This window comes from Apiospora hydei (genome assembly GCF_038363865.1).
Source record: "Apiospora hydei strain CBS 114990 chromosome Unknown utg000008l_segment0_segment0, whole genome shotgun sequence".
Classification (NCBI taxonomy): domain Eukaryota; kingdom Fungi; phylum Ascomycota; class Sordariomycetes; order Amphisphaeriales; family Apiosporaceae; genus Apiospora; species Apiospora hydei.
In genome coordinates this window covers 2,021,172-2,045,563 of record NW_027117367.1, presented here as the reverse complement: position 1 = coordinate 2,045,563, position 24,392 = coordinate 2,021,172, and the positions used below count along the sequence as shown (strand labels likewise).

Sequence of the window (24,392 nt, the reverse complement as noted above, 5' to 3'; positions counted from 1 at the left end):
TGCTTGTGCTCATCTTGAATTAATTCAATTAATCCAAGCCAGCCAAACCCTCTGCTCACGAGTCTCGTTCACTCCCACGCCTCTCCACACCCATCCACCACACACGCCTTTCCATCGCGTCGTCCTCTTTTTTTCTCTTGTCCGCCCCTGCTGTCTTGCATTTGCAAATCCCTCCTTCTGCAAGCTTTGAGTATCCGAGTCCCATGATACCCGACAGCCCAAGCCCAAGCCCGTTCCTCGAAGTGGATTACAGCGGCAGCGACTGCGACCCGATGCCTTCGACAAGCTAACAAAGTCGTGTTGTTCTCTTAACCCATTCTTTTAATTCTTCAGGTCTTCATTTATTTTCTCACTCTCTATATCGGTGGCCGCTGCTGTGATATCGAACAGCGCACCCGATTCATTGGGCCTATCATTCCTTATTTTATCGGTTTGACCCTCGACGAGACGCGTCGCAATTCGCTCCTTGATATTGTTCCTTTGACGACCGCCCCGGATCCCTCCCGAGGTCCCACAGGTCGCAGAGGCATCACTAGGCGACGCGAGAGAGATTATTTAGAGACTCAGCAGCAGGCGATTCCTCCTTCGTCTGCGCGCTGATCTCACTTGGGTATGTACCTATACCCTTGCCTTAGCCCTGGCCGAGCTCTAGCCACAACCCAAATTGCGGACAGCCTCCGAGCACATGCGCATATAACGACCGCCTCGAGGCCGATGCGAACCTTGCTTGTTGTTCCTACCGATCACTGTATGTGACATGTCCACTGATCATATGTTCGATGGTCTAGGTACCCCGAAGACGTCTTCTCCAAGGCCGTCGACTCCTCCTGGTGCTTCTGCACAGGACGGCATCGCAGCTTCGCGATCTCGCACTCCGTCCTCCCCGAGATCCCCAGCCTTCTCAACCAGCTCCACCGTTGATGGTTCGGACGACCAACAGTCATCCTCTCCAATCATTCCGTCGCTCCCTGCTCCCCGGCTTCCCGAGCGTGCCCAGGAACATCTAAGGAGAGCTACCTCGCCGCAATCCCGCACCGGAAGCGACGACGACAACAATTACGTGACTACTAGCTGGGGCTCACCCTACCCGCACTCGGAAGGTAAACATTTACGCCAGACGAGCTCCAGCAGTGAGGCATCGGACGACTCACCGATCCACCATCTGGAAATTCAGACGCCCTTTTTGCGAACCGTGCCTCTGATCGCGCCGCCCGATCAGGACCATCACCAAACGTCACAACTGTCCGAGAGTGCTGCTATACTCGTGAACCGTGTACGAAGGCCGGTTCGTAGTATCACGGAGGACTGGATCCGTGCCCACACGACCCGCAATCTCACATCGGAGCAGCGCCACTGGTTGAGTGACGAAGACTATAGTGAGCACTCTTCACTGAGCGGCTCAGTATCAAGCGACGAGGTTGGTTGGTTCGAGGAAACCGATCCCCGTACACCTCGTGCATCGTCACTTTTCCCCGGGAAATCCCACGGGCACCCGAGGACACGTTCAAGTAACGAGACATTGCGACAAGCAACATTGAATTTAGCAAATTTAGATATGGATAATCTTAATGTGGAGACGGGCAGACGCGCCCAGGATGCGGCAAGCATTCACACCATCGAGTCCGACACGACGAGCAAGATGGAAACACCGAGACTGGACCGGATGGCGAGCGTAAATGGCTCCATGCGTGATGCTCAGCTTCCTGCCACGCCCTCGAGGCCTATGAAGCCGGGGACGTCGCATACGCCGCGACTCAAGAAAAAGGTGCCCTGGAAAGGCAAGAGCATCGTCGTTCACCTGCCTCGCGATAGCGAGCGGTTTCAACCAGGCAGTAAAGGACTCAAAACACTGTCGTCCAGTGATATTGAAGCCATGTACGAGTCGTGGGAGGAACTCGGCTACAATACTCGGGGGTTTGACCTGGACGCGCCTCGTGGCAATCTGGATCCATTGGAAACTTCGTCTCAAAGTCGAAACGAGTGGCCGAACCTGGGCGACATAGCGAGAGAGCGATCTCAGCGAAAATACCAGGTGACCTTGCCGGACCTCAACGCCTGGAAGAATTATGTCAACGAAATAGCCGAAGCCAAGTTGAGAGCGCTTGGTGTTTCCTTTGGTGACGAGGATCCAGCGCCATCTATCTCACCTGTGCCGTCCAACTTGAGTAGACAGACGTCAGGCCAGTATCCGCCTTTGCCTTTCTCGCCTCCCATCCCGACACTTTCGGCGGGTAGCGGTGGCCCTCCAGGCTTTCCATTCCCAGGTGCGTTCCAGCCAACATCTGCTGCGCAGAGCCCCTCGTTGGTCTCGCATTCGCCATTCAACGCCCCGGGCAAGTACAACCCGCGAGCCTCGATTGCCATATCGCCAAACGAGCTGCCATTCTTCAATGGGCAACCTTCTCCACACGGGTGGTCACCTCATCAGATGCTTCTTCATAACCAGCATTTGGGCCGGAGTCGCTCACCTACGGTCATGAATATGAGCTCTGTTGTGTCTCCGACGTCCCCGTTCCAACATGAAGGCATTCCTTCGCCCCTGGGCCTGCACCAGCGACATCAATCCCTGCAGTTCCCTATGCTGCCGCACCAGTTCCTTCAGCGGCAGGATTCAGCACGGGCTTCGCCTCGGCTGCAGGAGCTCAGGGAAGTGGATGAGGAAGTTCAGGTCAACCCATACGACGGTCAGGGCCCTGAGAAGGCCCCCGAGCCCTCGGCTCCTTTCATTAAGCACAATGCTAGTGCAAGCCTGCAAAAGGAGATTGATGATGCCGAATATCATCTAGAGGAGCAATTCCGGGAGCAGCTTGAGCATGAAGATTACAGTCCCCACAATGAGAACCAGAAGGTTGAGGCTGCTACCACGGAACCCGCAGAGGCTCTACCGATACACTCCAGGGGTCCATCTGTGCACTTTGGAAACTTTGGGACAGATCCGGCTGAGGGCCCAGTTTTGCACCACCCAAGGCCACACAGTCGGGGCCATTCCCTAACTCAGAAAGCATACTTCGATAATGATGAAGTCCGTGACAGCACTGATGAAGGGAGCATCAAGAAGCTTCCTGCAATCAATGCTCATAAGGGCGACGAGTCGTACGAGGTCGAGACCAATCCCAGCAACATGGGCACCCCTATTCAGTCGTTCGACCTTGTCAACCAACTGCACCAACGCGATTTTTCAACTTCGAACAACCCTTGGGCAGACGCTGTTTCTCAGAATGGCGCCAACCCCTCGTCACGGCGCCCCAGCCATGCCAGCAAGCCTTCTCTGTCGTCACTGAATGCCAATGCTGCGGAGTTCAAGTTCAACCCCGGATCGAGCAACTTCACGACCGGCGGGTTCAACTTCGGTGCGCCGAGCTTCCAGCCTGGCGCAAGCAGCTTCCAACCCATGTCATTCCATGGATCACAAGCTTCGGTCAAAGCCCCTCATTCTGCTACGTCAAGTCACTTCAATATTCCTCAGTCTGCCGCGTCGAGTCATTTCAGTGCTGCCCCCTCTACTGCCTCGGCTAAGACCAAGATTACCGCCGCAGCACCAACATTCACTCCTCAGCAGAGTGATTTCAGCTTTCCTGCCAAGAGCGACTTCAACTTCTCGTCTTCTGGGCCGAAGTTCAACCCCGATGCTCCCACATTCCAGCCATTTGGCTCTTCTTTCGCGCCTTCCATTACAAGTGCTACTGCTTCTGGCAACGAGAGTAGCAGCAACAGACCAACCTCAATCTTCGGCAAGATTGATTTGAGCCTCTCGGACATTGTCAAACCACCAGCCAAGAAGAACAAGGCCATCCCTATCATTCGGCCATCTAGTAGCCACTCTACGGCGCCTGCCCCAGTAGTCTCCGTAGAGACCGACCACGACGAACAAGCGGAGGAGGAGCAAGCCGAAGGCGGTCGTACGGACAAGGGTCGCCGCAGCAAGAATTTCCGGGATTCTGGCGACGACGGTAATGATGTTCCCCTCTTTGCCGAACCTACACCCGAACCCGAGATCCCAGTTGCTCAACTCAGACCGGCTGTTGGCAAGCCCGAGGGCACTGCTCAACAAGAAGTTGATGAGGACGAGGATGACGATGCTGCGGCACTGGCTGATACGAGCATGGCTTCAACCGTTCTTTCCGAGTCGAATGACGGGAAGTTCCAATCGGAAACGAATGACACTAAGGCAACAACGAGCCCAACTGCAACTTCACCGGATCATGACAAGGTGAACTGGAATGCCTTCGAGTTCTCTAGACAGGAAGAGGCACAAGAGTTCGCCAATGCCAGACCATTTGACGACGAGGACCCCTCTTTCACGAAGACTCACAAGAAGAGCTTGTCTGCTACTGCGCAACCTTTCACCCCAGGCTTCATGTTTGGTGCACCAAACCCCGCTGCGCCGGCGTTTGAGCCCTCTTTCAAGACCCAGCCCGCACCTATGGTCGAATCTGAAGCATCCGATGATGACAGAGCTGCATCGCCGACTCCAATGCCTGAACCTCGGCCTACTACTGAGGACGTCCCCGAGCCCGAGGGAGAGATGCGTTCGCCTCCGTCACCAGAAACGTCCCCGAGGACTGCTCGAGGTGGGCTTGGTGCTTCTCGATTTGCGTCATCAGGACTTGGTGCGTCCAGATTCGCCTCACCACCACCGAAACCTGCAGGCCTCGCAGCTTCTCGCTTCGCTAAATCACCTTCGCCTGTGTCAGACGAAGAAACTGAAGCTGTTGAGGCTGATGGAGAGCCGCCTGAGCTACATAGCTTCAATGACTCGATCCCCATGCCTGTCAGCCCACCGTCCGTTGCAGCGGATGAGCCAGTGGAAAAGGAAGAGCCGACGTTTGAGGAGATTGATGCAGTCATGCGACACCTGCATGATAACGACCCTACTATGGGCGTCAACAAAACCATCGAGTCACCAAGATGGCATAATCCCAGCCCTGTTCGCAATATTCCTCTTGATGGTGTTGCAAATGATACTCCTTTGCTTTTGCCTCCGCAACAAAAGTCGTTCCGGGACAACGCACCAAGTCCAAGCCCACGACAATATCGCGCTTTGCCGGCAGAACCCGCACAACCAATGCTTTCTACCGAAATGGACGATCCATTTATTGATGAACCTACCAGTACTGTCATACGGTCTTTTGATGCCGAGAATCCAGCAATCCATCATCTTAATGGTGGAACGTCTCCCCAAAGTGACTGGGAGGGAGATTTCAGTGCTAGCGAGCAGGATAAGCTTGAACAGCGCGTACAGTTCTTTGACGGCCATGTTAACGACGTTGTTGATAATGTTCTGGCAAGCCGCCTCCACCCTCTTGAGCAAGCCCTGGAGTCTATCCAGCACGCCCTTATCTCGCGCCGTGCACCTTCGAGCCGACGCGATAGACGAAGCGTTTCTCAAGAGCTTCAAGAAAGCGATGCTGATGATGAGGATGATGAGATCCCTGTTGCTCGGCGGTCCATGAGCCCTAAGCGCGATAAGCGTGTGGAGCAAATCCGCTTTGCCGTTCTCGACGCAATGAAGCAGCACCAGGCTCTTCAAGCCGCACCAGCTGAGAAAACCGAAAGTTCGCTGGCATTTGACGGTTCCAGCATTATCCAGGCTTTGTCAGACATGAGAGTGCATTTCGAGCAATCGCTTCTCTCGGACTTCCGCTCTGATGAACTACGCAATGTTATAGAAGAGGCTGTGCAGAAGCAGATGCCGCCTACTCCTCCCCCGTTGTCAAGGACGACGAAGAAGCTACAAAGAAGATGTTGGAAATGCAAGCACGGATCCAACAGCTTGAGCAACGTCTGCAGACAGAAGAAGAGAAGGTTGAAAAGGAAACAACCCTCAGAAGGGGAGTAGAAGATCAAGCGGCCGAGCTGCGTCGCAACTTGGAACAGGCCGAGACGAAGTGTATGGTCGAGGTCATGAACCGTGGCGTGTATGACCAACGTTCGAATGATCTCGAGGAGCGCTTGAAGATACAGGAGGAGAAGGCCGAGTCAGAAGTTAAGGTTCGCAGAGAGGCTGAAGACAGGCTCTCTGAGATCCAGAGGCTTCTGCGCATTTCTTCCGAAGAAGAGGATCGCTTGCGCGCCGTGGTGGAAGAGAAGGAGGCCAAGATCAAGACCGTTGAGCACGACGCTGGAAATAACGCCATGCGAGTTCATCTCCTCGAAGCTGCCCAATCCAACGGTAACCAAAATCAAGCCGAGCTGACCAACCGACTCAACATCCAAGAGGAGGAGTTGCGTGGTTCAAGACAGGAAGCGCGACACTGGCGGTCGGAAGCCGAGCATGCACGTGAATCGATCCGACGACAGACAGACGACTTGGTCCATGCCGTTGACGAGAGCAGGCACTTGCGTAAGCTCCTCGACACCATGGGCACCCAAGTCCAAGAATATGAGAGGACGAGAGAGAGTTGGCGAGCCAAGTACGCATCTCTGCAAGACGACTTGGCCCATACCGTCCGCGAGATGACCGAGGAGAACATGCGACATGTAGCTAAAGAGCAGCACCTACTTGCACGTCACGAGGTGCTTGATGCTAGACTCCAGGCCGAATCCCGAACACGCGAACGACTCGAGGCCGAACTCGAGCGTCTGGAAGGTGGCGAACGCGCTGCTCTCAGAGCTGTGTCCGAGTGCAAGCGCCTCGAAGCGGTGCTGCTTGAACTCCGCAACGAGAACCACAAGGTCCATCAGAATGCCATGAGGGTACAACTTGAGGCTCAGCAGGCAAAGGAGACCGCCGCGGCTGAAGTTCAACGTGCTCAAGTCACGGTTCAGACTGAGCTGGAAGCTGCCAATGAGCAGGTGAACATTGTTCGTGCAGAGCTTGAGGGAGAGCTCGCTGCAATCCGTGCCGAGCTGGAGCAGGCTAAGACGGGCGTTGACCATGCCAAGGCAGAGCACGAGTCGCTCTTCGTCGAAGCCAAGGCTCAGCAGGAGATGATGCTCGAGGAGGAGGCCAATAAGCTTCGTGCTGAGCTTGATCAAGTGAAGCTCGATGCCGATACGGCCAAGGCCCATCACGAAATGATGCTCGAGGAAGCTACCAACTCCAAGGACACTGCGCTCCAAGAGCTGATGCGCAAGCACCAGAACGAAGTGGAAGACCTCCAAGCACGATACGAGCGCCAGGTCAACAACACGACCGAAGATGCTCAGCGCACTGAACAACATCTGCTTGAACGTCTGAGCTTGTCCACCTCCAAGGTTGAGCATCTCCAAGACCGCGTCTCTCACTTGGAGGACAAGGTGCAAATTGCGCAAGAAGCTGCTCGCGCTGCTGCTCAAGCTGCTAAGGCTGCGGGTGCTATCGAACCTGCTACTCATGCTGCAGCCCTTGGCAAGCCTGCCGTTTCTCAGGCAATGCAACTGCCGGAGAAGATATCCCCACAGGCTCTCCGAGAATCCATCATGGTTCTACAGGAACAGCTGCAATCTCGTGAGCAGCGAATCGAGGAGCTTGAGCATACGGTCTCCAAGCTTGACCCCGAGGCTCCTACCAAGATTACCAAGCGCGATGACGAGATTACCTGGCTGCGAGAACTCCTGGCTGTCCGACATGGCGACCTTCAGGACATTATTGGTGCCTTGTCCGCTGATACTCTCGATAGAGAGGCCGTGAAGGATGCAGCTATCCGCCTCAAGGCCGGCCTGCAGATGGAGGAGCAGGAGCGAGAACGGGCTATGAACGGCGGATCTGCCATTAACCTGCCGAACATTGCGGCCACTATCCAAGCCGCTACTCCCCGGGTAGCTCAAGCTGTAGGGCCACTTGCCGCAGCTTGGGGCAACTGGCGCAAAGGCAACACGCCGTCCGCGAGTCACGCGTCACGCATGCGGCCATCCCCCGCGCCGGCGAGAAACTCGACACCATCCAAGTCCACGATTGCTAGCCCAGCCTCCCAGAACAGCTTCTTGTCGGGCTTGATGACGCCACCCGCTTCTGGTCTCCGAAGTACACCAGCCACGGAGCCGAGCAAAGCACAGCCCACAGCCTTTGGCAACACAGGACGTCGTTTCACGGCAGAGCAATACGCCCAGCGGTCGCGAGGTCCATCGATGACAGCACGACAAGCCGAAAAGATGCCCTTGGCCGTTTCACCACCACCAAGGCATATGGCAGATCTCGAGAGACCTGTCACTCCGCCCATGGCTCGCTCTGGTGGCTATGATGCTGATGCGAGCCGTATCGAGGATGATTTCGATGATGCCGGGTTCTTTGATGATTGATTGTCAGACGAGCAAGCACCTATAGATGCTTAGAGAGTCAAACTGTCGGATCGGAAATGTGGAGGAACCGATCGACAACCCCTTTCGTTTGTACCAACAGATATCCAAAGCAATTGGGCTGTGAAGTTGGCTATATAGACCTCCTCACGTCAAGCAATATTGCTTTTCTCTACTCCTTTCCGTGCGGATTGGTACCGCCTTTACGTCTAGATTGATACCCCCCAAATTTGCTATACATATACAGCATTGCTATACTGCATAGCGACATAATCACGCATCTGATGCACACATTCATTTCTACACGCCCTTTCGCCTAGCAGCAAGAAGAGATTCGATGACAGCGAAGGGGAGTTTACAGTTTTGGTTTTCCTCCTTTTGATTTCCTTTGTTTGCCGGCATAGCTTGGAGCATGATCACACACATGACGATGGGGAGGATGCGCTCGCTTTTGCCGGGGTGAGAGGAAGATGACGAAACACATGGGAGGTTTTTCCTTGTCACAGCTTGATGATGGGGGTAAACACAGCATGAAGTTTTACTGCTTCGCGATATGAATACGTCCCATAGCTTGTGGGGAAGCCGACAGATAGAAAATATATTCCTTGTAACCCCAATATCGAGGCTTCCTCTGGTGACTGTTGCTCACTAACTACGTGAGTAAAGAAAGGCCCTAGGGCTTCGGTACCTTGTGGGTATAATTGCACCACCCTGAACGAAAAGACATTACAAAAATTCAAGACTGCATACGACAAGATTAAACCGCGATAACCTAATACCAAGAGATATCCAGGATAAAATAAAACCAAGCTTCAGTCTCTTTTCTCTTCTCTTTCATGTCCTTTCAGTGTTTGCCACCCGGGCTGCGGAGAGCGGGAACCGGAAAGGGCAAAGGTGCCGGCGTCCGTAGCAGCCGTTCAGTGTCACCGCCCCGTGGTCTGCTGTACGCACCTCCAGCGGACTCGGAGTAGGGATATGGAGGCGGGTCGCTGGCGGTCATGACGCTGCTCGGGGCCGGGCTGGGGCTACGGCTCGGCGGCAGCGGGATGGCGCCGGTTTGCTGGATCGGTCCCGTGATGATCGGTCGTTGTCGGTCTTCTGGCCGCGGCGGGGCGTAGGTGGCGCCTGAGTAGCCCATGGGCTCGTAGCGGGCACCGGCGACGTTCCGTTGCTGTTGTTGCTCGTACGGCGAGGAATATAAGGCGCTACTGTTGTTATTGCTGCTGCTGCTGAACAGATGTGGCGTGTTTGGGGACCAAGGCGCTGTTGTTGTCAGTCCTCCGCCGGCGCTGTACGCTGTGCTGTTGTGGGGGCCGCCCTCGTCGACCTTGGTGTATGTCCCGCCACCGCCGGTGCCCCCGGCTCGGAATACGGGGAAGCTGGGGCGGCCGCTCGGGCGACTACTGCTGCCACCGCTGCCGCGCTTCGCTGCCCTCTTCTCCACGGCCTCCCGGACGAGCTTGACGAGCCAGATGAAAATCCACAGGCCGCTGGCTATGCAGAAGGACTTCCAGATGGCGTGCCAGGTGCGGAACGGTTTGCCTTCGCGCTGGCTTTTGCGTTCTGTGTGTATGTGATCAGAGTCAGCCAAAAAAAGCGAGCCTGCGTTTTATTCGGATTGTGGTCTTTGCTTACCCTTGCGGCAGTAGTAGACGAGCGATCCGACGAACAGCAGGGTGAAGATGGAGAAGTAGACAATCAGGAAGATGGCCCACAGCGGCAGGTGGGAACCGCCGGCCCCGTGCCCGTGGTGGTTGTTGCCGCCGCCGCCGCTACCGCCGACGACTACGACGCCGCCGCCCTTTGTGGTACCGATGGTACTACCGCCCTTACCGCTGCTGCTGCTGCCAATGCCACCACCGCTGCCGCCGCCGCCACTACTACTACTACCATGGCCTCCTCCTCCCCCGCCTCCTCCGTGGCCGCCGCCGCCTTTGGGTGATCGTCGCAGAAGTGATATTGAGACCATTTGATACGGGTTGATGAGGCTGAGGATGGATGCTATACCCCGGACTTATGATTGATATTGTGAAACTTTATAAAAAAAAGCCACCGATCAGCACTAGTGGGATTCGGAGTAGATGGGGAAGGTCACACAAAGACGACGAAAGCTGCAGCCAGTAGTAATAGTAGTATTTTATAGCCGGCCTGCGGTGTGTAAGGCCCCGGAGTCGGTCTCGCGCGCTGGGCTGGATTTATTACTTAGTCAATCAAACAACAAGTTTTCCATCAAACTTGCATCGTCGTGGGCAAACAGACACGGGAGGATGGATGGGTGTAAGCAGTTGATGATTGTGCGCAAGGATCTATGTCTACCTACATCATCTTGCAAGGTGATATGGCAGATAAAAGTAAACAGGCCTCCCGAGCGCGCGGGGGTGTGTACCAGTCCTATGAATGCGGAGGATATTCAATCGCTTCTTGGCTGCGGAATGCTGAATGCTGACGGTTGGAGCAAGCGAAGAAATATTTACATTTGGCATGCCCCTACCCCTCCTAATACCACGGTTGCTGTTCCCTTGCTACACATCACCGCATGCGAGAGGCGCGGGTGAGTGAGCCAAAGGGAATGTTTGTTTGTTGGTCGGTTGGGCTGAATATCGCCGGAATGAATGAGGGTGGTATGACAGGGGTAGGTAGTATTTAGCTACATGCATGTACATAGGTATGACGGTGTAAGTGGCCGGCCGTAGCGTGTTGGTAAGGCAGACTTGGCCCGGCTTATAGGGTTTTAGCTTCAGCCTATGCAGCTTTCTGTGTTCCCCCCTCAACGCCTAGGCTATGCAAACCTATACATACCTAACCTAGTGTATCATGGCGGGAATGCAAGTCAAATACTATTCGCACTACTAGCAAATAGTTTCTCTGAAGATGACTATCTTTCTGCGTACCTAGTGATACCGACTTGGCTGAGGCCTCGAGAGCTCCACGTTCGTGGCGGGTTGATTGCCGTCGTTTGGAAAGCAAGCAGCGAGTCATTCCCTGCCTGATCAGCTTATGTCTTGGCAACTGCGGCTTATGGTCGCAACCCATTTCCCCTTCTTCCTTCCTCCCCACCGGCTCTTCTCCTCCCGTTTGCCAATAAGCCGCTCTTGTGCAGTGCCGTTGGAAGTGCCGCAGCGGAACCGGAAAACCCCCATCCAGATCCCCGACTGTTTACCATTGGCGATGTCTGGAGTCATTACAGGTAAGTGTGTCACGATGAGCACGCTCTGTTATGGACGCAGAATACAAGGTGTGATCTAGGCTTGGATTAGATGGCTATGGCTAGTCTGGATCCCCTTGACCATGGTCTCACGGCTGAGGTGCATCATGTCGATGATCATCTCCTCGTTGGCCTCAAAGTCCACGTCCTTGGCCCGCGTCTTAAGCGAGTGCTGGCTGTCGAGGATCTTGCGCGCGACCTGCTTCCACGACAGCCTCGTGCCCGGCGCCACGGCCGACTTGGCCGCCACGGGCGCCGCCGCCACCTGCGTGTCGAGCAGCTTGCCGCCCTCCTTGCGCACCACGCCGTCCACGATGACCATCTCGATGTCGCTCGGGTTGCTGTGCAGCACGATGGCGGCGACGGGGTTCTCCGACGCCGCCGCCAGCATGCTGGGGCTGTCCGTGTCGAACACCAGGATGTCGGCCTTCATGCCCACCTTTAGGCTGCCCACCTCGGCCTGCAGGCCCGCGGCCCGGGCGCCGCCGAGGGTGCCCAGGTTGAACACCTGCTCGGCCGCGAAGCCCGTATCGCGCGACCACAGGCCCTGGGAGGCGAACCATTCGCCGCGCTCGAACCGCGCCGCCTGGAGCATCATGCGCATCTGGCCTGGGATGCCGGGGACGCCCCAGCTGTGGCAGTCCACCCCCAGGCTGGCGTGGTCGTAGTGGTCCGGCCGCAGCGCGACGGGGAACAGGCCCATCTGCAGCTCCGTGTTGGGCGTGCTCGAGACGGAGGCGCCCGACGCACGGTACAGGTCGGCGTCGATATCGTGCGGCGACGTGGCGTGAGACAACAAGACGTCCGGCCCCAGAAGACCATGGGAGTGCAGGACCTGGACCGCCGTCGGGCCGCCACGTCCGGCGCCCGTGTTAGTCAGAGCCCCGCCTAGTGCGTGCGACGTGATGACCTTGGCGGGACGGCCCTGCGCCGGGTCGCGCAGATCTGCATAGAAGCGCTTCAGGACGTCGGCCGGGGCGTACAGGTTGTCGTTGGCGTAGCCCATGTGCACCCGTCCATCATCCCCACCATTGCCGCTACCGCCGAAGGGCCCCGCTTTCGCGAGCGCCCGGTAGATCGACAGGCTCTCCTCCGAGAAGGTGTCGTCCTCGACCTTCAGCGGAGCGAGGGACACGAGGCGGCGCGCGGGCGTGAAGCAGTACACGGCGCGCAGACCAGAGGAGACTAGAGCCTGGATGGCGGCTTGGGCTGTGGAGAGAGAGACGACGATGATGAGCAAACGACGAAATTGATTGCCGCAGGGATCGAACTGTGGATGAAACAAGCACAGAGACCTGAAGGAAAAGTCAAAGAAAGGTAACACAGTCACTTACGATGGTCAGGGGTCGGGTTGCAGTGGGAGTGATCCACGACGGTGGTGGTCCCGGCGTCGAGGGACTCGAGAGCACCGGCCAGCTCACCCCAAAAGAGGTCCTCAGGACTCCAGAGAGTGGCGGTAAAATTGCCTCGGGGAATGTAGGGAACGAGGCCATGGTCGTCGTGGGCGCCCTTGTACTGGGTCTGCCAGAGATGGCGATGGGTGTCGACGAAGCCTGGGCTAATGATCTTGTCCCGACAATTGACGACTCGGGTGTTTACGGGACAGTGCTGGAGCAGGTCCGGACCGATTCTCGAGATGAGTGAGTCGATGATTAGGAGGTCAGCTGTTGTGGGAGTGATGTGGTTCGACTCGTTGTGGAGCAGCAGCGTGCCGGCTTGTAGCAGAATAGCGCTGGATGGTGCCATTTTCAGCCTTTTGAATCAGCCTCGATCGTGGGAAGCTGGGAAGGAGCTAGGAAGCTAGTAGCGAGATGTGATGAGATGGCAGGGCAGGGCTCGGTTCGACAGGCGCGTTGCTCGTTATCGGCATCTTGGGGGAGGTGAGGCGATAGTCGTATTTATAGACAGAAGGCGCATCCCGACGCCCTGAGCAGAGTCGGGAAAAGAAGGAAGAAGGAGGCACACAGGAAGGTGTGGCTATCCACACTTGGACGGCCTTGACGCGATGCAACCAGCAGAATTGCCCGGCGGTACGATGTCTGTATGACAATTGCTCCGTCCGGCCGGGCATCTGGACGAGCAGGCGAAGTATCTAAGCTGGCAATGCCCCAAACCGGGCAGCCAGCCAGACGCATCAATCGATTTGACGATTCCAGGGTCTGGTCTTGGTCTTGGTCTTGGTCTCAACTGTGACTCTTCCACTCATGTCGGCACGCAAGCCGTCCCTGGCCCAGCTCTCCACTTATACCCGCGCCTTCCTCCGGTGGCACACCACTGCCACCCCGTCGGGTCATCTCATCTCATCGCATTGTGTCGCAAGACTTTTTTTTGCATTTGCATTCTCTGCCAGCGCGCGAGCGCCTGTAATCTTTCGTAGCCTTGTTTGCTTATTATTAGATTGATTAATCATTTTCAGGCCCCCTTTTTTGTCACCCTTCCATACAACGTCCGTCATCTAAAAGAGCGAGCAAACAATTAAACAAAACACAGCTCGGCGATATTTTGGCGATTGTTCGCGGCCGTCTATCTGCGTCGGGGAGGAAAGAGAGAGAGAGCGCGCGCTGGCAGATAAGATAAGCAATCAAACAAGGCCACACTGCCGAACGCCGACCTTTCCTCACGCTTCGTCCTGACCTGACCATTTTCCAGTTTCCAGACGCCTCAGTCGGGCCTTCTCCAGCATCCAGCGCTCCAAACCCTTCAGCCATGGCCCCGTCCGACGACCGTGTTGCCCGCGCTGTGGGTTCCAGCGAGTTCCTTGTTAGAGAATTGAGGGCAATCGAGCAATCGAACACGGAAGAAACTCTGTTCAATGGCTCCCGCCGAAAAAAATGTGTCGTGCATGTCCACCTATATTCGCCGGACCTTATTCGCGACACGGGCCAGGTTGCGATGAGGCCCAGTCATAGTCGTGACTTTTTGCTTCCGGATGGGATGATTGTTGGAATTGGCCTTGGCCTGGTGTCAAATCAAACTCGTCCGCTCGGTCTCGGTTCGGTCGCGGGCTCACTTATTCGTACCAATGACCCAAGCCTCACTTTGCGACGACTCATTTAAATACCGCCTGGCTGCGACCCAAGAAGTCGCTGGTCCTTTTTTGGTGTTTCTTGGTATACTCAATAGTGACAGCTAAAACAACCTTCCTGACCTGCCTCGAAACAACAAGCCCACCTCCGAAACTCTAAAAATATCAACACTTAGTTACCTGGTTACCTGCCGCTACCTTACATATCACCTTAAAGTACCTACCTACCTACATATATACCTGCCTAGCACTACAGCATCGCAGCTCAACAAGTAGTCGACGTCTTACTCATCTGGCACCAACTACTACTATATATTCATCTCACCTCTCACCCTCACACACGAGATATAGCTTGGAAGAAGCATCTGCTCCCATCTAGCTATCTATCTATCTCTGCAACTCATCCATCCACCATGCCTTGCCCACAGCTCGTCCAACAGCTTCTCTACCGAGACTACGGCGCTGCTTCCATCAGCAGCTCCATCGGCGAAGCCATCAGGGCCCACGCCCGCGCCCAGGAGCTCGCAGCTGAGCTGGGCTTTGATTCTGCGCCATCCTCGCCCGTCATGTCCCCCATGACTCCTCCCCTCAGCGACTCCGAGGACGAAGGTGCCTCGTCTGTCACATCCTCGCCGCCCGCCCGCAAGAGGAAGCATGTACATATGGGAGAGCCTGAGGTAGGTTCAAGCGGCCCTGCGCCCAAAACCCAACCTCAAAACCACATGGCACATGAAAGTCTAACCTCCTCTTTCTTCTACTATAGGGCTGCACCCCGTCTTGATTACTCAAGAAACAAACAAACGTGACGTGCTTCCCGGCCGACACATGAGACATCACTACTCGGAGACACGTCTTCACCCCCTCACTGCGACGCCGTAGTACGGCTTCCTCTTAGGAGGAGAGAATAAGTCGACACGGCTGCTAGCACTCCACCCATGAAGCTGTGCTTCATGCGATCGTGGGCACATTTGCTGGTCTATATCGTTTTGATAAATGGTAAGTAACCAAAGGGCATCATGTTTCCATGCCTCCAGCTTCAACCTCTTAGACATCGACGTTCTAACTTTGCTCTTATTAGCAGATAAGGGATCTATCCCTGGTCGAGCAACACGAACAGCTTCCCGACCTCAGTCTTCACAGGGAGTAGCTGTACAGCCAGCCAGCCAGCCAGCCAGTCACATGCACGAGCTCAGCCTTCTAGCCTTCAAGTATCTTGCCGTCGCAACACCTCGATACGCATCCACGGTTTCACCTGGTTGCAGGAACTAGTTGATCACATCCACTGTTGACTATTTATAACAGCGCTCGAAAGAGGGTTGAAACATTTCAGTATGGGGGTGGGCGCCTGCTCCAATGGGGCAGGGCCACAGGCTGGCTTGGGCTCCAAACAGCTGCGCCGCGGTGCCTATCGTCAAGCTTGGTTGAGCGGTTGGGGTTTGATACATCGCAAGTTCGAGCTATATATATAAACATCTCAACTCTATAAATTACGAATATGAAGATATTGCCCAGACTTTTTGAAGCTATCTCCTTAATTGCGCAGGCCCACACCTCCTACCCCCACGCGAGTCAGGCTTAGCTAGGTCCTGTCAGTTTTGTGACTTGTGACCGGGGTAGCACTGCAGTTTCATACACTCTTCGGTGCTAGTCACGCCCAGAACCCCTCAGGGTCGTCGACCGTTATTGATCCGCAGTTTCTCAAAAGAGAAAGAGATCTGATGAACAAAATTGCTGCAAGATGCATCTGGCGAAATCTCATCTCGAACGTGATTAGGTTTTTACGTTCTCGTTGGGCTTGGCACAATTTGGCTGATTGCTCACCCACCACCACTCACTTTGGTATACGAGCCCGAGGCAATATCACCATTTCCGTACGAGTATGAAAGGCGATATGTATAAGTTGAGAGAACTTTTCAGTCTTTGCCGGGATGGCTACGGCATGTAAGAGCGTAGCTAAAGCTGTTGCCCAAGCCAAGCCAAGCCAAGCCCCCCTTGGTTCTACGTCCATGAGAAAGATGCGCTGCTCAGCTGTCGTCCTCGCCCTCGTGGCGGCGGCGAGCGTCCACGCCGGACCAGCCATCAAGATCCAACAGCAGCAGCAGCATGGCAACAAGCTACTCGTACACCACGCGGCCGCCAAGCGAGACCCGGGGCTCCTAGAAGCGGCGACGGGACACTTGGACCTCGATGATATTACGGAGCTCCTAAGTCGCGATGCGGCGCTCAAGCGCCTGGACGGCGCCACCGACCCGGTCCTCAAGCTCGTGGTCATCTACCCGCGCGCCGGCCCCCGCGACGTGCCCTACTCCCTCCCCGATCCCCGAGGCCCGGCTGCGCGCCGCCCTCCACATCCCCGCGGGCTTCACGTACGGCGCCAAGCCGCCCGTCCTCCTCGTCCCGGGCACGGGCTCCTACGGCGGCGGCGTCTTCGCGCCCAACCTGCGCAAGCTTTTGAGGAGTGGCAGCAGCAGCAGCAACAACGTCAGCTACGCCGACCCCGTCTGGCTCAACGTCCCGCACGCCATGCTCGGCGGCGCGCAGCAGAACGCCGAGTGCATTGCGTACGCCATCAACTACGTGTCCGCCATCACCACTACTGCCGCCGGTCGCCCCAAGAAGGATATCAGTCTGATCACCTGGTCGCAGGGCGGTCTCGGTTCCCAGTGGGTCCTGACCTTCTGGCCCTCGACCCGCGCCAAGGTTGCGAACCTGCTCGCCGTCGCGGCCGACTTCCGGGGCACCACGGTCGCGGACCTGCTCTGCGCCTCCTCCGTCGCGGGCGTGCCGGGTCTCTTCTGTGACCCAGCCACCAAGCAGCAGAACTACGACTCGCAGTTTGTCCAGACCCTGCGCCGGCACGACGGCGGCAGCGCCTGGGTGCCCACGACGTCGCTGTACTCGGGCCTCGTGGACTAGATGGTGCAGCCGCAGCAGGGCGCCGCGGCGTCGGCGTCGCCAATGTCGAGCTCCAGCAGGTGTGCGGTCTGGGGAACCGTGGGCGCGGGCTTCTACGGACACGCAGGCGCGCTCTTGCACCCCTGACACACGCGCTGGTCGTCGATGCGCTGACGCACGACGACGGGCGGCCCGGTGATGTATCGCGGGTTGATCTGGGCGAGGTGTGTTCGCACTTCGCAGCGCCTGGGCTCGAGCTTGCGGACGTGGTGGCCACGGAGGCGCTGATGGTCACGGGGACGGCGCTGTTCTTGTTGGGGTATCCGGAAAAGGTTACGGAGGAGCCGGCGCCGTTTCCCTATGCTGCGGCTGCCTCTGCTGCTCCTGTGCCCGCTTCTTCTTCGTGAACGGGCAGGGCAGACGGGTAAAGGGTCTGCTTGCCCCAAGAGGTTGAAGGTGTCAGATGAACTTGGAATCGGACTGACTCGCCCCTGAACTACAAAGTTTTCGTGCACTTTCACGCCTATCACTAAACTTGTAAAGTAATTCCTCAAAAATAACAAATAGTTAAATGGAATTGGTGTCGTTTGTTGCTGGCATATTAGTTCGCAAAATGGTTTTGTTGATGCATTTTGGTGTTTATTAATACAAGTTGCCAAAGTCGAATATGGGTTGCTCGTATATCATGTCAGTCCGTAGACCCCTTTTCCTCAGGAGTAGGGTTAACTTATTCTCTTCAGCGCCCAGGCTCGGTGGCCGAGGGAAGAGATGGTTTCTCGAGTTGGTTGATAAGTGTTCCATCCTTCCCATACAAACCGCCCAGCGCACACAAGCAGCCAAACAGCCTGCCAGATACCGCCTCGACCCAGCAAACCTTCTCCCAAGCCACGGCTGGCGGCATCGTCAACGCAAGTACGTACTCAACTGTCCACCTACTTTAGTTCGGTAGTCAAAACGACTACGGCCGATTTTAGAAGAATAGCCCCGTGCTAGAGAGAGAAAGAGAGGTGATAGCAGTCAACACACGTGGCACACGCTCCGACCGTCATCGGATCGTCCACGCTCGTCGAACGCCCGTCTTCCTCTCTACCTGCTGCTTCTTAGCCATGTGAGTATGTAGCCAGCCACGCAGTAAGCGTATCATCCCACATAGTGAGTGTGAGTGCCTTTTTTGGCAATTCATCCGACTGCAGCAGAGCGCCCGTCTTTGATCACAAGGGGATGCCAACGCTTATGCAGGGACACGGGCGGGCAGTGGTGTTAGTGACCGGCTTGGCCATGTAGCTTTTTGGGTTGGACCATGTAGATGATGCGCACAATCGCACGTGGCAGACGTGTCACGATCCGTGGCTGACCGACGAGACGATTGAGTTTACCGGTGCGAGGGGGGGAATCCGGGGTACAAACGGACAAAACCAACACAAACCAACACACTTTCTTGTGTCCTCTCAACCAACAGGAAACAAGCCAAAGCCGCCAGGATCAACCCGTTAGGTGGTGTTCGTGCGGCTCTTTTCGCTCGCGTCCGAGCTACTGCTGGAAAACTAGGTTTGTCGTTTTGTCAGTCAAACTAGGCCTTGCGTCCGTCCGTTCTCAGAGAGCTCAGCCGCCTGCCGCCCTCAGCGCCGGCTCCATTTTGTCTTTGCCTTTGCATATTTTGAGCCGCATATGGCATCCTTCTCTCCCACACCTTATCCTCTGAGATGTGAGCAGCAACAGTCGTCGGGTACGATGCCGGAGCGGCAAGGGGGGATTGGCAATATCAATAGACTAAACGCCATACACACGCCTGCAGTCCGTTCGCGCGCACAAACGACGACGGTCAGCTTTTTCCCCCATCGGTTTGGTCCAAAGATGCGAAGCTGGAGGTTAAAATATAAGGGGATGAGTTTGTAAGTTACGGCGCATGTCAGAGCGAGAAAGAGAGAGAGAGAGGGGAAAGAAGGTTGGCATGCAAACCCCGGCCGGCTACCTGATCGTTGCTAGCGTGCCGCCGTAGCCATCGCACTTCGCAATCGAGACATGTTTGATTTGCAATCCAGGCATCGATGTGCGTGTGTGAAGGAAGCTGTCTGTCTTGGATCACAGTGTCCGTGTATTAGCGTCCCTTGCTACCCTGTAGCCCGTTTCTGCACCTGCCACACACACACTAGCCGCCCCCATCGAACCCTAGAAGCCGCATGTACACTAACACATCAGACCCCTTTTATTGGCCGGCCGTACGGAGTAGTTGCAGTCTCACCACCCCCAGGACCGACCTTGGAGAAGTAGCAGCAGAAAGAAATAAAAAAAGAAGAATAAAACAGAAAACCCCAATCCAACCAACCCCCTGGTATCTGATCCATCCGCTCCACTGGAAGATCCAAACCCAAACCCTTGGGAAACCTGTACTAAGTAGCCCTCTTACACAAGTACATGCACCATATCACACCACATAACCGACCCCTCATCTCACCCCTCACCTCACCCCCTCAGCATGCTGCAAGACAACAACCCAGAGGGTGGTTCGGAGAAAAAACAGATACAAGATACCCTAACCCAAGAAAGAATTATGGAATGTGCCCCCCTCCAGAAAGACTGACGGGCGAATAGATTGGGCCGGCCGGGGGCATCGCGCTACTGTCCCAAGTGCCGTCCAATAGTCGTGAAAACGTCCCGCAAATAGTAACCATGTAGTCTTGCATCCGTTTCTGCAGGGGAAAGAGCATCTATCGATTACATGCATCTTGCCTGCTTGCTCCTTCGACCCCGTCCCTCGGGACAGTAGCTTGCCAGGGAGAGACTGAGACTGAGACGGCCCTCCCTACTTGGACTTGTCTAAGATGCCCGAAATGATGTAATCATGATGATGGCTACTGCTTTTGGAATGAGGCAGAGACAAGACAACACTGGTTAGAAAGGACAGAGGGTACTCTCATTTTTTCTCTTTGTTGGACAATAAATACATACACAGCCGGATCTCTGCCCCTGACAGAACCTCAGAACCTCAGAATCTCAGAATCTCATAACTCTCACACATGCCGATTATCGTAAGGATGCATCACACAACATAAACAACTGCAACTCCCCAAGAGCCATAAAACAGCCCTGCCGGCACAAATGCAACCATGTCTATCCCTTCATCTGATACCGAACAACTTCCCGCAACTGCTTTTTCTGGTATCTCCCCAATCCACGAAAACTAGAAATGTCGAAATGTCGGACGCGAGCCTGAACCGCAAAGAAAATGCAACCGTTCCGTCTATTTGCACAACCCATCCCAAAACCAAAAAAGAAAGAAAGCAACACAGAAAGAGCTCAAGCAACTTGCCCCAATATCGCCATGACGCAAGTCGCCTTGAAAAGGGCCGACTGCGAGCCGAAACTTGCTGCGCAGACCAACAATAAAACAGGGTCAGTGCAATGAGACCAGGTATCAGTCACAACGCCGAGCATATGATCGATGAACACCCGAGACGCCTGGCAATTTACTCGTCGTCACGCTTCTCGGCCTTGCGAATCCTCTCGCTCCACTTTCTCTTGCCAACGCGGGTTTCATAGTGAGGCGCAACGGTTTTGACGTCTTGCATGACCGTCTCGATAGCGGTACGTGTCTTGTTGCGATAGCAGTCCACTACATCCAAGTCAGCCTGGGCCGTTTCCAAGACGTTGGGGGTGGGTTAGGTTTGCTTACAGGCCCTTTGCAGGAAAATGGTTCTGCCCGAGAAAACACGGCTTTGCAGCCAGGCCATACGGTAGCCGAGGTCGTTCAGTCGGACCTCCTTACCACGAGTGGTCTTGCGGGTCCGGGGAATAGCAACTTCGCCGTCAGATCCATCAGACATGGGCACTTTCACCATAGAGCGGCCTCTGCCATTGTTGCCACGAGATCGGCCGGTGCGTCCTCCCTCCACCTCGACCTCGTCGTCGCTCAAGTCCTCCTGGAAGAACTGGCTGCCGGTAGCACTCGGAGGAGGGCTCTGCATCTCGCGCGGAAAGTAGCTACGAGGGAACACCGACGAGCTCTTGCGGAAAGAGTCAGGGATCTCCTTGGTGTCGACACTCTCCAGCGTCACACGAACGCGCAGGCGACAGCCACGTTTGTTGTCTTCGACCAGGATGAATTTACGCTTCTTGGCTTCTGGGATATCGGGGAAGAGACCCTCTGGGTTCTCGTCCTCGTCCCTGGTGTTGCGGGCAGCGATGGCCCCTCCGTGATGGGAAGCACCGCTGATGCCATCATGGATGGGAGGCATCGAGGATCCAGAAGCAGAGTTGCTGGGGTAGGGTTGAGGATAACCGTTAAAGACCTGGGCGGGTCGGACGTCATCCCCGGATCCAGAACCCGGTCCGGTAGGGGCCTGGTGGTGGTGGTGGTGGGCCTCGTCCATATATTCGCCGTCCCCTGTTCACACCACAGCGGATTAGCCAGGGACCAGTACCACAGCCGTGGAAATCGGCAGGGGGGATAATAATCAGTATGCAGGCGAGGAGGGGTTCAAATGCGACAACCAATCATTTCGGGGTCCATTGGGAATCCCGCCGCAAAAACGCAGTAGCAATACAAGGAGGTGTGCAGGCAGGAGTGGAAAGGGTGCCAAAAGGTAACAGGTATAAGGTATGTTGTTGTGTGTGCAGTGGGTGCGAAATAATGCAATGCCATGCAACTTTTGCCAGCAGACAAATGACGACTACTGGTTCGCCGCGAACCCTTACTAGGGACTAAACAGTGCAGCGAAACCAACTAGATAATGTACAGAGCAGATCCAGTTTCCTCCCAGTAAAAGACCCCCCATGCGCGCCTTGCGGTCATCTGCCGCTATATAACAAGAAAGTGACGAAGCAACCGGTCCAAAAGAATTCCAAACGCACAAAAAGGTATAGTGATGATGGAGGTATCATGTAATTGCACAGTAACGACAACAACGACGCATCAATCACATTTGGTGAAACATACCGACTTCATCTCCACCCTGACCGTTACCGTCCTGGTGATGGTGGTGCATGCCCGGACCCATGCCGCTCATGCCAGGCTTCCCCATGGAGGAGCCATTACCGGGGCCCATGGAGCCAGGGGCCGGGATCCCTGCCGGACCACTAGGACCGGACATGTGTTGTGGGTGAGGTGTCGAAACCGCCTTGCGATTGTTCATCTTCGCCATACGCCGCACGCGTCGGCTTCGCAGTCGCGGGTCCTGGTTGCTATTGCGCCAGCTGTCGACCGCCCGCTGGATCAGGCCTCTCTTGCCGCGCAGGCAGGGGTTTAGTTGAGCGAGCGCCCAGCCCACGGTGTTGCACTCCGTCTCATACTGCAACCGGTTGCCACGGTATTGGTCCTTGGGACAGCACGCGCGGGGGTAGACGCAGTTCTCCGTCTTGAAGTCGCTGGCGAGCTCATCCGTGTTCACCGACTCCACATCGCACCGAATGGTGTACTCCATCTTGACGCGGTCGCGCGAGTATTCAAACGCGATCCATTGGACGCCATTGTTGTCTTGCCTGACCACCAGAGGAGTCGTTGCCGGTATGGGACCCGGAGCCGCGTTGTTATTAACACCGGGCGTGGAGCCCGTCGGCGTTGACAATGGAGGAGCGCCATTTTGGCTGTGCTGTGGTGTGCCCAATGGGCCTGAGGGAGGTCGCTGTAATTGTGGCACTTGCGGTTCCATCTTGGTGTGGCGAGGGCTTCCCGTCATCCCCGATTGCGCATGCTGGTTCGCGTGCTGCGTCATTGGGTGCTGCGGCGCCTGGGACATCATCATGTTATTTTGCGATGCCATTGAAGGTGCGGCTGCTGTGCATGTTGCTGGTATGGCGACGGAGCTGCCGGCTGGGGCATTGACGGATATTGCGACTGCTGCGTGCTGTAGTACATTGACTGCTGGTGCAGTTGCGACGGGGGCTGCGCGTACATGCTGCGGTGCTGATCGTGGCCAGACGGAGAAGCGACAGAAGCTGGCGAGTTTGACTGCGGCGTATGATATGAGGACATCGGCGGGTAGGGTCTAGGCATCTGCGTTGCGGCCATCATTTCGGAAGTGTCTGTAGGTTCCAGTCAGCTCGCCATTGATTGTTAAACGCGTCAATTTCGACCGCGTCTGGGACCCGGGGGAAAAAAGTTGCTCGACTCACCTGCGGATGTGTATCCGCTAGTCGCGCCTGGAGTGCTGTAGGGACTCGGGTGATGGTAGTAAGGCAGACCGTCCTGCGCGTGCTGCTGGGCACTCGGAGCCTGGGCCGTGGATTGGTAAGCCGGTTGGATCGAGTGCGTGGAAGAGTATGCGGACGGGTGCTGCTGTTGCGACTGCGGAGGGGGCGCCTGATGGTGTTGATGAACGATGCTCGAGGGTCGAGGATGCTGCAAGTGTTGGGGAGGCGCCGGACCCTGCGAGTGGTGGGGGTGATGCTGCATAGAGGAGACACCCATTAGTACGAACTTTGCTGCGTCAAAGCCAAACAGCGACAACCATGGAAAGTAAAGAAGTAAGTAGGACGCGTCGATGTTTTATTTTTTTCCCTTGACACTGTCAAAGTCTGGGGAACCTTATTCTCATCCCCTGGCGACGAGGTTCAACGGGTGAGGCGTGTGTGGACGAGGGGGGTGCCAGTCACGGATTATATGACCAGGGCATGCATACAGTACAGTACCACTACCAGCTCCAGAAATAATAAGAGGCCAAGAGAGCAGAGGGAGAGAAAAAGCGGTACCAATGGATAAGCCCTGTCAGACACCTTCTCTCCTTGGAAAGAACAAGTGGATTAGGAATCGGAAGGAGAACCCGACAATCGAAGGTTTACCGACTGGGTAACTCCTTCCAAGTTTATTTGAGACGCGACAACAACAATGTCCTCGAGCTCACCGGAAAAGGCAACAGACTGGGTCCGACAGGGGAGCATAGAAGGAAAAAAAATTGGACAAGAGATTTTGGAGATCGGAGCGAGGGTGCTCGAAGGGTGACAATGAAAGGGGGGGACAGGGCAGTGTCAACAGATATTTGAGAGGTATGGGTATGGTTAAGGTGAGAGGGCAAGGTATGGATTGAGGGAGGTAAGGATGTAGATTACAGATGA

General features: G+C 55.7%; 6 protein-coding genes across 6 annotated transcripts; 3 read left to right on the top strand and 3 right to left on the bottom strand.

Moving 5' to 3' along the window:
• Window positions 1–772: 772 nt before the first annotated feature.
• Window positions 773–8,220, top strand: PG997_011201 (myosin class II heavy chain (MHC); the record flags this gene model as incomplete). Its single annotated transcript, XM_066815516.1, has 2 exons — window positions 773–5,662; window positions 5,773–8,220. 2 exons carry the CDS (start codon window positions 773–775, stop codon window positions 8,218–8,220), a joined length of 7,338 nt encoding a protein of 2,445 aa, XP_066664806.1.
• An 841-nt stretch (window positions 8,221–9,061) lies between these two features.
• Window positions 9,062–10,186, bottom strand: PG997_011200 (uncharacterized protein; the record flags this gene model as incomplete). The annotated part of the gene is made up of 2 exons (XM_066815515.1): window positions 9,062–9,780; window positions 9,853–10,186. The coding sequence occupies 2 exons, from the start codon at window positions 10,184–10,186 to the stop codon at window positions 9,062–9,064; spliced, it is 1,053 nt and encodes a 350-aa protein (XP_066664805.1).
• A 1,273-nt stretch (window positions 10,187–11,459) lies between these two features.
• On the bottom strand, window positions 11,460–13,168 carry PG997_011199 (uncharacterized protein; the record flags this gene model as incomplete). Its single annotated transcript, XM_066815514.1, has 2 exons — window positions 11,460–12,631; window positions 12,757–13,168. The coding sequence occupies 2 exons, from the start codon at window positions 13,166–13,168 to the stop codon at window positions 11,460–11,462; spliced, it is 1,584 nt and encodes a 527-aa protein (XP_066664804.1).
• A 1,692-nt stretch (window positions 13,169–14,860) lies between these two features.
• PG997_011198 (uncharacterized protein) lies at window positions 14,861–15,253 on the top strand (the record flags this gene model as incomplete). Its single annotated transcript, XM_066815513.1, has 1 exon — window positions 14,861–15,253. One exon carries the CDS (start codon window positions 14,861–14,863, stop codon window positions 15,251–15,253), a length of 393 nt encoding a protein of 130 aa, XP_066664803.1.
• A 1,209-nt stretch (window positions 15,254–16,462) lies between these two features.
• Window positions 16,463–17,749, top strand: PG997_011197 (uncharacterized protein; the record flags this gene model as incomplete). Its single annotated transcript, XM_066815512.1, has 3 exons — window positions 16,463–16,714; window positions 16,773–17,244; window positions 17,292–17,749. 3 exons carry the CDS (start codon window positions 16,463–16,465, stop codon window positions 17,747–17,749), a joined length of 1,182 nt encoding a protein of 393 aa, XP_066664802.1.
• A 3,060-nt stretch (window positions 17,750–20,809) lies between these two features.
• PG997_011196 (uncharacterized protein) lies at window positions 20,810–23,748 on the bottom strand (the record flags this gene model as incomplete). The annotated part of the gene is made up of 4 exons (XM_066815511.1): window positions 20,810–20,955; window positions 21,016–21,726; window positions 22,279–23,289; window positions 23,454–23,748. The coding sequence occupies 4 exons, from the start codon at window positions 23,746–23,748 to the stop codon at window positions 20,810–20,812; spliced, it is 2,163 nt and encodes a 720-aa protein (XP_066664801.1).
• Window positions 23,749–24,392: the final 644 nt, after the last annotated feature.